The following is a 13,147-nucleotide window of genomic DNA, read 5'->3' on the forward strand; positions in this document are numbered from 1 at the left end:
ATTGGAGTTGTCAACCCAGTCTCTCTGGCTCTGAGCTACTACTAGTGGATGAGACTTGAGGAAATAGCCACAGAGGAGACACCCAGGCCTGCCCCTCAGATGGAGGCCCTTCGTCAGGCAACAGCATGTCAGTCTCAGGATGAGGAAGGAAAATGTGCTGGGAAGTGAGGGACGCTAACCCCCCACTTGACAGAGAGAAACCAAATGATCAGACTCTGGCGAGTCCTGAGGGCAACACTGACACAGACTGGCACTGCTAGCAGCTCTGAGGTGTGGCCGAGATGACAGAGAAGTGTGCGTGCTGGGGGAGCGGACAGCTGTCTGAGTGAGGAAGATCATACGTGGATCATACGGAATACATCATGCATGATTTCCAGACACCTCTCAGGTCAAGTTGGGAAGCAAACAGCAATGTTAGGGTTGGGGTGGGGGGGCACAAAAGGTTGAACTTGAAACATACTGTGTTAAGGGATGAACCTTTTAATATTTTTTTCTGTTTCCACTCTCCTTAATGTACATGCTTTTTTGCCTTCAGAAAATAGAGTCAATAGCTGTGCAGAGTTGAAGAAAAACTTCCTCTGGCGTCCCCTCTGCATTTACCTATATTTAAAAGGAAAAGAAAAAGAGAGTTAGTCTTCCTTTTTTTTTTTTTTTTTAAGATCTTAATTGGAGAGAAAGCACAAGAGCGTAGGAAGAGGGAAGAGAGAGGGAGAGAATCTGAGACCGACTCCCCGCTGAGCAAGGATCCTGACGCAGGGCTCGATCTCAGGACCCTGAGATCATGACCTGAGCCGAAATCAAGACTTGGACGCTTAACTGACTGAGCCACCCAGGTGCCTCTAGAAAGTTAGTCTTAAGAAATATTTGTAGATAAGACCATCTCTAATAATAATTACCTGCTCATAACTTGCTGTGCAAAGTTTTAAAATAGAGCCCAGAACCACAGAGGAAAAGTGAGGAGTTGTTTAAAAACTAGGTTTGTCTAAATTAAAACATCAGGGAGCTACCACTATACACCTATGAGAATGACCAAAATCCAAAACCCACCAGAGGCTGGTGAAAGTGTGGTGCGACAGGAATGCTCATTCTTTTGCTGATGGGAATGCAAAAATGGTACAGCCACTGTGGAAGACACTTCGGCAATTTCTTAAAAAATTAAACATTCTTAACCATAGAATCCAGGAATTGTGCATCTTGGTATTTACCCAAAGGATCTGAAAATTCATGTCCACACAAAAACTTGCACATGGATGTTTATAGGAGCTTTATTCATAATTGCCAAAACTTGGAGGCAACTAAGCTTTCATTAGGGGAGTGGATGAACGGTGGTAGCCAGACAGTGGAATGCTTAGCACTCAGATGAGTCACCAAGCCATAAAATGACTTGGGGGAAACTTGTATTTCTAAGTCAAAGAAGCCACTCTAAGAAGGCCACATACCATATGACATTATGAAAAAGGCAAAACTGTGGAGACAGTAAGCAGACTGAGTTGTGGGGAGAGAGGAAAGAAAGGGTGGAATAAGGAGGATTTCTATGATGGTGCAACTTAATGGTGTATACGTCATCATATATTTGTCAAAATCCATTGAGCGTGAACACCCAAGAGTGGACTCTGACGTAACCCAGACTTCCCGTGAGAATGATGTGTTGGTGTATGTTCATCGATAGTGACATGGGATGGTTGTGTAGGATGCTGATTGTGGGGGAGTTTGTGTTGTGTCTGGGGACGAGGGTATATGAGAATTCTGTACTTTACGTTCAGTTTGGCAGTGATCTAAGAATCTATTTAAAACAAAAACGAGGTGCCTTATTGATGTACAGTATTGTTGAGGCTTACAGAAACATGAGTTAAGACTTCTGAGTGTTGCAGAGCATTTGGAGCAGGACGGGATTAAGGCATGGGGCGGGACTGCAGAGAAGAAAGCGAAAGCTGGGACCTCAGCCGGTCCCCTTGGACGTTGTTGGCACACCCCAACAAGGGGCCCATGGCAGAGGAGGTCGGGAGGGAGCTGATTTCCTGGGCATGAAGACACTACTACCCCTTCCTCACTCAGAATTTCCCAACACTGTCCCAGCCACTGAGGGGTGTCCTGCCACACCTGGGACAGCCACTTGAAGAGGAGGCCTGGTGACCCCACCTCCGACTCAGGGGCTGAGCAGCGAGCCTGCTAGGATGCTACTGTTTCAGGCTTCATCTCCACACGTTCTGTTTGCTAGGGTTGGGCTGGGCCTTCTAATCTGCATATTTACCACATTCTCCACATGATTTTGCTGTGGGTCATCTCGGACCACACTCTGACAAACCCTGATTTCTTCCACTCCTGTCTACCTTCTTTGTGCAAAGTACTTTCGATTTCACAACACTGGGGACTTCACAGATCCTGAAGGTAAAATAAATTCTCAACTCACCCCCTACCCCCTCCCTGCCAACCGCCAAAAAACCCCACCACATTTAAATATCCCAGAAAATAGATAACAACAATGTTTATAGATGGTTGTTTGTAATGGCCCCAAACTGGAAGGACTGCAGAGGTCCATCAGCAGTAGATGGATAAATGGGGCAGAGTCGCATGATGGAACAGGACAGTGATGGAAGAAACACGACAGCTAGGGTCAGCAGCAGGGGTTGGTCTCCCCAAGTTGCAGCGAGAGAAAGAAGCAAGTCTCAAGAATATGCATACAGTATGATTCTAGTTACAACAAACTCAAGAACACGCAACGCGAAGCTGGGTGGGTTAGAGATCGTCCGTGAGTGGTAAATCATAGAGAAAAGCAGGAGGATGATTTATCATAAACACCAGGAAAGTGGCCACGTGGAGGGAAGAAGGAAGAGGTAACCTGGGGTGACCAGGGGGAGCTGCCATTCCCTCCTGCTTCTGGACCCATGTTGTTCGTTTCATAATTCTTCAGACCATATGCACTGCTTTTGCAATACTGTGTATGATGTATCTCACGATAACGAAAACATAAAAAAAAAAAAAATTGAGTGCCCCTCCCCCAGTAAATGTGTCGTCCGGATCCTTACAGGACAGTGAGGGCTTTCCACCTGGGACGTTTGTGTCCCTCACAGCCTCTTGCCTCTTGCTTTACCTCTCCTTCCTTTTCCTTTCAACCAACAAACATTTCCTGGGTGCTAACGATATATTTTGTGCTGGAGAAGCCAGGCTGAACAAGACAAAAGGATCTCACGGAGCTGCCAGCTCAAGGGCAGAGACAAAGAATGACCAGGAATCACCACTGTTTTGAGGTAAGTCTAGGAGTTTTTGGATAAGGAGCGCCTTCCAGGGTGTTGGGAGGGCAGGGATGTTTCCTGAGGGAAGCTGTCATCACCATCATCTAAAATGATAAACTTTACCAGTAATGAAGCATAAGTGCTTTTATTTATTTTTAATTAAGAAATGGAATTTTTTAAAAGATTTTATTTATTTGATAGTGAGAGACAGTGAGAGAGGGAACACAGGCAGGGGGAGTGGGAAAGTCAGAAGCAGGCTTCCCACCGAGCAGGGAGCTCGACGTGGGGCTTGATCCCAGGACCCTGGGATCATGACCAGAGCCGAAGTCAGACGCTTAATGACTGAGCCACCCAGGCGCCCCAGAAATGAATTTATTTTTAATAAGATGTTTTTCCACTTCAGCCCTTGCTAGCTAGCTCCCTTCTCTCTCTCTCTCATCCTCTCTCTAGCCCTCCATCATCCCCTCTCTGACTCTCTCATTCCCTCTCTCCCTTCCTCAGCCCCTCCCCTCCTCACCTGCTCCTTCATTCCATTCCCTGCTCCCCAGCATAAATGCTTTTCAACCATCAGGTAATTCTGACAATGATCTTGGAGGACAGATACTGTCATCTCCATTTCGCACATGACAAAACTGAGGCTCTGAAAGATGAATTAAACTCCCCAAGGTCATACAGCTAAGTAAGTGGCAGGGACCTGGTCAAAACCCAGGTCTCCGACTCCAAAGTCCTCGCACTTGTTGATGACATGATACTGTGGTCACCCATTCAAACTGGCTGCATGGTTGAATTCAGTTGAGGCAGCAAAGAGTGAAGCTGAAATGGTGAGCCTCTGTTGACCATAAAGGGGCCGACAGATTCTGTTACCTGAAGTATGAGTTGATACAATCACAGGTACATCAAAGTCGTTGGCAAATATTTGCCTAGTCAAAAAATTGCAAGAGGGCTGAAGTGTAAGGCAAAGAACGCTGTCCCAGGAGTGAAGATAACATGGTACTATCTCTCGTGAGCCTCAGGACTCAGACCAGCCGTTCATCCTCTTGACGCCTCAGTTTCCTCCTCTGTTCTGTAAAGGGACTGATGTCAGACATGGTAATCTCCAGGTTTGGTTCCAGCTCTGATACTCTAGGGTATTCCAAATTGCGGTTCACATTTTCGAGGTGGTGAGGTGCCCACCGGTGGGCATCAAGACCGTTGGGTGTTGCCAGTCAAGCTGGGCCTACAGGAGTAGATCTGCATCTGAAGAGAATGAAGAACGAGCGCCTTCTCTGTGGAGAGACCGGCATGTGCAAAGGGATAGGGATCTGGAAGCATGTGGATTCTTCAGGGGTAAGGGCCGTGTGTTGAGGACGGAGCAAATGCTGCTTGGTTTGGGGGAAGGAGAAGAGGAGGCTGGGAAAATAGCTCAGGATGAGATTTGCCTATTCCCAGACATTTTCTATAAACGGACTCACACAGTAAATGTTTTTTTGTGACTTTTTTCACCAAGCACCAGTTGTCAAGGTTCACCTGTGTTCTAGTGGGTATCAATCCTTCATTTCTTTTCCTTTTTACTGCCCCATAATGCCTTACTACCTTTAACCTGAATGTACAAGACACGCCTTGGAATGAATGCCTGCCCTCCTAAACATCCCTTTTCAGCAAACCTGCCTCTGTCCCCGCCCTCCAGAACCTCCCTTGCTTATCTAACCCTCAAGGAGGAAAAGGTGTTCACGCACTTCCCTGCCCCACTCTCAGATTCCCTCCCCCATGGGGGGGTGGGTGACAAGGTTTAGAGTCCCTAAACGTGGGGCTTATTGTTTACACTGTCCATGACCATATTAGTGGCAGATGGGTCAGGTCTCTGGTCCCCCTCCTCAGCAAATTCCCACATGGAGAATATTTTAAGGGAACGGTTAAGTGACTTTGATATTTTCATATATTACTCTAACTCCAAGGAAATGGGAAAGAGCCAACTTACTGGGTGCATTTTAAGTTACAGGAACTATCCTCAGTGCTTACAACTTTCACACATTGAAACCAGCTATCAAGCGGCTAGTGTTGAACATCCTTAGTGAACAGATAAGAATCCTGGGTCCTGACTGTTTTGTGTGAAGGGGGCTTGCTCAGCAATCGTGCACACTTGAAAAGAAGACGTCCCCTGAAGGTTTTGCTCCATAATCAATGCTTATGCTGTAGTATTTTCTAGCAGCTCTCTTTTCCCGTGAAGAGTTAAAGTAAACTTCACAACGTCCTTTTCCCCCTGAAGACCTCCAGTTCTGACTCCGCAAAGTCAGCATGTATGAGGTTTTAATGTATTTAATTTAATTGAAACCTAGGTAAGTGGATTTGCTTTTGACTTTAAGAACCTATCTTTTTAAATCTGAGACTTGGTATAAAAGCCTGCAGTAAGTGATCAGTATAGGTGGAAAGAAAAAAATATATATATGTATGTACATATGTATGTATGTTTTTTTTTTTTTCTCTGTAAAAGAAGCTAAGACCAAGTGAACAGGAAATACGGTAAAATCTCTGGAGTTTTCACCTGACTTCTCAAAAGAGAGCCGTCAGTAATACTATTTCCCGGCAGTCAGCAGAACGTATTGCTAAATTAGGAAAGCAGTTACGCTGCCTTAGGAAATGCACATTTTGTCTATTCTCTCTAGTTCTGTGAATTTGCAAACCATAGAACAGTGGGCTGGTTCAAACACTGCCGGGATCTAGTTGCATTTCTCCTGAGATTTCCCAGGCTGTTACAAACACTGCTTGAGTTTTAGTTTTGTTTTTCACATCCTGGCGCCATGGGGCTTCTGGGACAAACCCAAGCTGCCACTGAGTGGTTTATGATTGCTGTGTGTGCCACCTTCTTCCTCCTTTCATCTCCTCCTCCCTCGAGCCAGACAGAGCCCCCCACCACGGGGACCCCTCACTGCCAGACAAAGCTCGGCAAGGGCAAGCTCTTAATATGCAGCACCTGCATGCCGTCTGGGGCCCCGCGGCCGCTGCAGTCTTCAAAAGTTAGGGTTATATAAACGATGCTTCTGGGGAGCCCTCCATTTCGCATATCCGGTCAGACCACAGAGCTCTCCGCCTTCTCAAGGCTGTCGGAAGAAGGAGGGCTACGGATGCCTTTGCTCTAGAGAGCTTTAAAGACAAGCAGTAGCAACAATTCAAGAACGATTTGTAGTCTGCATATGAATGGCTTCTCCGCACATAGGACTTCCCAAACTCCCGGCATGGTTTGTCCATTTAAAAAGTTACATGGAAAATCTTTCCTTCTTTTCCTCTTCCTTTGAATTTTGCCTGCAGTTTAACTTCCAATGACGGCTCTTTTTCGTAGACATCAAAAAAATTCTAAGACCTACCTGATCGGTCATTTTCCTATTTAAAATACCAGGTTTTTTTAGGTCAGACTTTCTAGGATAGTCTAGAACTGTGTTATCCAATGCGGGAGTCAGAGGGGCCTCCTGAACACTTGCAAGTGGCTAGCACTGAGGAACTGAAACTTTAATGCTATGTAATTAAAATCAATCTAACTTTTAGGCGTGCCTGGGTGGCTCAGTCAGTTAAGCTACTGACTTTGGCTCAGGCCAGGGTCATGGGATCAAGCCCCACGTGGGACTCCCTGGTCCTCAGGGAGCCTGCTTCTCCCTCTCCCTCTGTCGCTCCCCCTGCTTGTGCTCTCTCCCTCTCTCTATCATATAAATAAAATCTTTGGAAAAAAAAAATAAGATCAATCTAACTTAAGTGGTACTTGACTCAGTTATTGGAAAATTCAAAAATATAATGGAACAACTTGGATATGTGAAACCTACCTTCTTAACCATAAATTTGATGAAATACAAATACAATCTACGATTTCTGAAAAATTTCTTCAGATTTTCTGATTTCTTCAAAAATCAGATTTAGCATCTGAGTTGAGTTATGCTTATGTACCAGATACTGAAGACATATTACAAAATATCTTAACATATCACATGATTTGTATTATTGACAAGGTGTTGAATAGTTACTTGGGATGTATTGGGTTCAATAAAATATGTCATTAAATTCATTTCATTTCTTTCTGCTTTTTTCTTGTTAATGCGACTACTAGGAAATTGTTAAATCCTTTGTATGTGGCCCACGTTCTATTTCTGGACCAGGCTGCACTAGCAAATTTGTTGAGTGAAGGAACGGATTCAGGCCCTTCAAGTCTTGCATTAACCTTGCTTTCTGGTCGGTCTAGTGTCCCCATACTTCCGCTCATCTGCTGGCATCACAGTCTGGTGCTAATGTCACTGGGCGCTTTCATGTGTCAGGGCCTTTGTCCCCTTCCCCTCTGCCTGTCAGAACTTGTATTCTCCATTATAACCTGCCCAAATATCCTCTTTTTCTCTGAAGCCTTTACCTACCTTTCCAGGCCCTGTGCTCCCAAAGACCCAGAACATTCTATAAAACTTGTTACTGTATTTACCGCCTTGCTGTGGTGCTGCCTTTCCTGGGTCTCTTTTCCTCTTGGAATCCCTGGCATTGAGCACGATGCCTTGGGTATTACAGATGCCCTGTAAATGTCTGCTGAATGTGTCAAGAACCTTAGAGGAAACCGCACCAGTTCTCTGCAGGGAGAATCCCTGGCAATGGCCCCTGGAGATGTTGTGGGTTCAAGTGAAGCCCAGTGAAGGGACTGGGCTGAGCTGGGCGAAGGTAAAACCTGCCTCGTGGTTGGAGCAACTACAGAGAAGGAAATCAAGAAAGTGTGTAGAAGAGGACAGGGTCTGGCGGTCTCTTCTACCTGCTGTTCTGGGAGGATACCAACATGCCGTGAGCACAGCTCATTTCCACAGGACACCGGGAGCCAAGAATTCTGCTCGGAATCCAAGGCTCTTCGCGGGGATCCGGCGCGGGCCAGACGATCAGGGAGGGAGGCGGGTGCCGAGGAGACTGTTCAAACAGAGTCACAAAGAATGAGTTTCTTGTCCCTCAGAGACAGATGGAAGATTAATGCCTCATTTGTCAAGGCGGAGGACAGAACCCTAGGGCTCCTGGAAGTCACCTGCCCCTTCGTGCACCTTTCTTTACACGGGGCGGGCAGGAGGGAGCGCTGTCTCCAAATCCTTGTCCCTACTGCACTCAACCCGGGCAGGCCCAGCCCAAACCTGGGGAGGCTCTGCTCCCGGAACTGAGATGCCAGCTCCGCTGGGGGGCCTGCATAGGAGAGGCCAAGCAGTTGGGAACTGGGAAATCCCAGAGCTTTCCTGGACTCAAAAAACCCTTCGGTGCCAGGGAGAGAAAGGGAAGTGGAGGCGAATGGGTTAAGAAAGCCTCTGCTGAAAACAATCTCTCTTAGAAGAAACAAAAGCCTAAATAAGGGTGTTCTTGTTTACTGCCCGCTTGTTAGTAGGGGACAAAACACACCAGAAACAAATAGGCTGGAGAAACTCTAGAATGTTTCGCCTTACAGAGTGCTTCGTAGCGAGTAGCAGGAAAACATCACTGTGATGTGTACTGGCTGCCAGGTGTTTCAGGGACAAGTGTACAGGACAGTAGGGTTTTCATGAAATCAGAACCTTCCACCCTGGCCGGGGTGGGGGGAGGTGATGGTCTATACAGTGTGGATGGTCGGGGCAAGAGAGTGAGAGCAGGAGACTGAGAGACAGGGAAAGGAGGAGGAGGAAGAGGGGTGGGGAGGGGAGGTGGAAAGATACACAGGAAACGGCTCACACTGGTTATCTGAGGAAAGTAAGGTTGGAGGGAGCATTGCTAGTTGTCTTATTTATAAATATATGCATCTATATATACATTATATATACACATACTTAGACACTTTTACTCTTTGCTTATTATAGTAAGTGCTCATTACTTTGGTAATTAAAAAAATCCTTTGAAATAAATCTAATCCTGGCCACCAATGTGAACACTTGACGATTTTAACACACCTGGGGCCACTGAATCACCGACTAATGCTTTTTTCTCCTTAGTCTGTTTGATCTTCACAGAATCTGAAGAGACGCCCCTCCCCCAACCTCCTGGGACATGGGATCTGGCAAGCCTCTCCCAGTTTCCCACTAAAATGCCCACGGAGACCCAGAAAAAGGCGAATGGTCACAGGAGTTCTGAAAACATGAATTGCTACTTATTGTCAGTGGAATTAGATTCCGTAATCTGCTCCTGACTTAGAAAATGACCAGAAAAGCAGGCGTCTATCCTTCTGCTGTGGGGTCACAACTTCAAAAGGCAAGAGCTGTTCTCCTTAAGCCCCACAAACACATCCTTCTCTAAATCTAATTTAAGACTGTGTTACCAAAAGAATGACTGAGGAGAGAGTGGGGAACACATCCCAAACTAGAAGGACTGATATGGCGCAAGAGGGGAAGCAGAAAGAGGCACACAGGTCAAGTGCATATTGGTCTGATGGTGGTCCCTGCTTAGCACATCTCAGCCCCGAAATCCCATGTTAGGTGTGAGCCTCCCGGATGCACCCCAGCCTGCCTTCCAGCACAAGACCCAAGAGGACCAGTCCTGAGTGCCATCGGGCCTCGAGCACACATCAAGTGACATGAAGGATTGCCTGCGTGTCTTGTGGGTCAGGAGATTCCCTTCCACTCCACCCCCAAATTTAAGAACATAGCAGATTATAGTTTCCAAAGAGAGTTGAAACAACATCTCCCACCCTACATACTCTCCTGAACATGACCTTTCTCCTCACTCATCGAGAGACGAAATAGAACCCTTTTCCCCTTGAACCTGGGCTGGTCTTAGGGACAATCTTGTAACCAGTAGAACGCGGTAGGAGTGACGCCAAGCCCAGGCTTGGCCAGAAGACGCCTCACAGCTCCTGCCTTGATGTTTTGGAACCCTCACTCACTGGAGGCTCCCACGGGGGCCCCACCTTTGGAACCCAGGAACCGAGCTGTGACAAGTGCCAGCCATTCTGGAGAGGCCATGAGTAGGTGCTCTGGTAGACAGTTCTAGCTTCTTCCAAACCCCTGAAGCAAGTGACAGCTGTTGATTTATGCCACTACGTTTTGGAGCCGTTTGTCACCCAGCAGTAGATCACCACAACAGAGGATGAGTAAACTTAAGACAAACTGAGGTTTCTGGGGAAAACCACTCTAGAAACAGGCAAAAGGGATGCATTCGCAGAGATTCAGAAGGAAAGAAGAGCTCTGATAATATATCCTAGAGGAACTAGAAAATTTTTAAATATGATTTTTTGAATACTCAACAATAAATATTTATTGAGGACTTTTTTTTTTTTCTCATGCCAGGCATTGTGCCCGGGGATAAAGCTGTGAACAAGACAGACATCATGCTTCCCGCTCCAGAATTTACTTTCTCCTGGTGGCTGCAGACATGTAGAGAAGTCAGGATAACAACTCGTGACAAATACGAAGCTGGGGAAAGACGCCGTGTTCCACAGACACACAGGAGAAGCAACGGCTGCATACTGTGGCCAGTGGAGACCAAACGTAAGAAGATGCGGTTGTTGTGACGTAAGAGCAGACAGTCATGACGTGAGAACAGGTGTGGTGAGAAGGCAACAGCGTGAGACGAAAAACCTGAGCTGGGGCCAACGGAAAATGCACCTGAGCACTAAGATCAATGTCAGTAGCTTGGGAGCAGGAACGATAGTGCGGAAAATTGAACCAGAAAGGTACGAAACACATTTGGGATTTTTTCCTAGAAAGTCAAGAGCACAGAAATGACAGTTACGGGGCAGGTTATAGATACAGAATTTTGCTCTCCAAGGTGGAAGTCACGGCCCCAGGTTGCTCTTGAGCCCTGGAGTGTGGCTATTCTGAACTGAGACGCGCTGTCCGTGAAAGACACAAGGGTTGCAAAGACTTCATAAAATCAGGGTCACCTGTTTTCTTTTGACTTTCTAAAAACGTGGCTATAGGAAACTTGAAATTACACATGGGGTCACATTTGCATTTCTTTCGGACTGACCTTGTAGAGAAGGAATAGAGATCTAAGAATTTTAGGGTTTTTTGAGGAAGTTTGAGGAGAAACAAGGAATAGAAGTGCATCAAAAATAATCAAAGGGGGCGCCTGGGTGGCTCAGTGGGTTAAAGCCTCTGCCTCCGGCTCAGGTCATGATCTCAGAGTCTGGGATCGAGCCCCACATCGGGCTCTCTGCTCAGCAGGGAGCCTGCTTCCTCCTCTCTGCCTGCCTCTCTGCCTACTTGTGATCTCTGTCTGTCAAATAAATAAATAAAACTTTTAAAAAAAAGAGAGAGAGATTCATTCATTCAAAACATTCAGAAACTTCCATTCATTCAAAAAATATTTTAAAAAAATAAAGGATTATTACAGAAAATTCTCAAGTTAAAAAAAAAGGTGCCTATGCCAGTGCAAGGCAGTGAAGGCATACTGAAATCTGGACACAAGTTTTGAATGACATGGAAAAATTTAAAAAAAACAAACAAACAAAAACCCAAGCCCCAATATATTTAAAGATAGCAGCTGGAAAAAAGTTGACTTCCAAATCTGTGTCTGCCCTTCCCTCCACAGCACAATGCGTGAAAACAATGGAGTGATGTTTTCTGAACGCTGTTTGAAAAATTTTATGACTGGGCGCCTTGGTGGCTCAGTGGTTAAGCATCTGCCTTTGCTCAGGTCATGATCCCAGGGTCCTGGGATTGAGCCCCGTGTCTGACTCCCTGTTCAACGGGGAGTCTGCTTCTCCCTCTCCCTCTGCTGCTCCCCCTGTTTGTGTTCTCTCTCTCTCAAATAAATAAATAAAATCTTTAAAAAAAGAAAGAAAAATATTATGACCCAAATGTTATATCCAGTGATGCTGTCACTGGTGTGTAAAGACACTATAGCAACATTCTCAGATATTCACAGAAAAAAAATGAACTAAAGAGTTATTTTAGTCAACTGAAAGAAGAATCGAAATTAAGACCTCAAGTATGGAGAATTCAAGGGATAAAGGTAATCTGGGCTTTCCTTCACTTGTGTTAGATTCCGAACTTTAGAATCCAGTCCACCAAGGGTTGTGGAGAGTGAAGTTTGACCTTCCCATACCTTCCGCGTCCCCTTCCTTCCGGGCGGTGCCAGCCACTGCCTTTCTCATTCTTTCTCCCTCAGGTCACAAAAAGTCCCCTGCCAGGTTGGATGACTCCCCAGAACAACAATGGATGTTGCTCTATTTCAGGCCTTACTAAAAATGGCTAAACTATTTATGAAGATGGGACACTGCAGCGGCAGAGTAGGTGAGCAAAAACCTTGACTTGTCAGAGAGAGTTGCCAAGGAACTTGATTTCCTGCAGCTGTGAAATGCGTGTTTACGGAGTCATTGCCCCCCCCCCCACCTTTTTAAAAAAATTGATTAAGACTAATAAATAACCCAGGGACAGTTACCATCTGTTGTCAAGCCCCTTTCATCTATGGCCTGGGGCGTTTCTGGGCTGATTACATCATGAGCAAAAAGTACGTAACAGGTGGAGAAAAACAAATGTAAGAAAATATACCCAAATGTTCATTAGTGGTTTGGGTGGAAGATTCTTATCTCTATACTCCTGAATTTTCTAGTTTGTGTCTTTTTAAAAAGTAGTTGTGACTTTTATGCTTGGCAAAAAGAGAAGCCTAAAGTATTAATTCATACAATTCTGTTTATGCCACTTGAGGTAGCCGTTTCTGGGGTTTTTCCCCACTCACAACAAGCCCTGCTCTTCTGGGAATTCTACCTACCCAATTCCCAGGGAAGATTCCCAGGCAGCCATGTGGATATGGGCCAGGTTTTAATTCAAATGCCCCTTCAGAGACTTTCCAAACACCCACCTAAAATACAGGCCCCACCAGCAGCTCTCTGTTTTGTTTTACTCCTAGAGATTATCCTATTAGCAATTACTTTACTTTCTTGTCTAACATTTTTCTCTTTTCAGTCTATCTTGTTCATTGCTGTGTACCCAGGACCAAGAACAGTATCTGACATGTAGTACACACTCAAC

The 13,147-nt window shown here is 45.7% G+C and overlaps 1 protein-coding gene across 5 annotated transcripts in view; it reads right to left on the reverse strand.

Moving 5' to 3' along the window:
* Nucleotides 1–531: 531 nt before the first annotated feature.
* The window catches only part of AK5 (adenylate kinase 5), a gene marked incomplete at both ends in the record, with an annotated part of 243,344 nt that continues 230,728 nt past the window's right edge, over nucleotides 532–13,147 (reverse strand). For 4 of the 5 annotated variants that reach the window (XM_080801039.1, XM_080801037.1, XM_080801038.1 and 1 more), the window contains one exon: nucleotides 532–600. In XM_080801039.1, coding sequence (XP_080657165.1) covers nucleotides 532–600 — 69 coding nt within the window. The remainder of the gene's footprint in view (nucleotides 601–13,147) is intronic. The other variant, XM_080801036.1, reaches the window with a different exon arrangement.

This window comes from Martes martes (genome assembly GCF_963455335.1).
Source record: "Martes martes genome assembly, chromosome: 4".
NCBI classification, from domain to species: Eukaryota; Metazoa; Chordata; class Mammalia; order Carnivora; family Mustelidae; genus Martes; species Martes martes.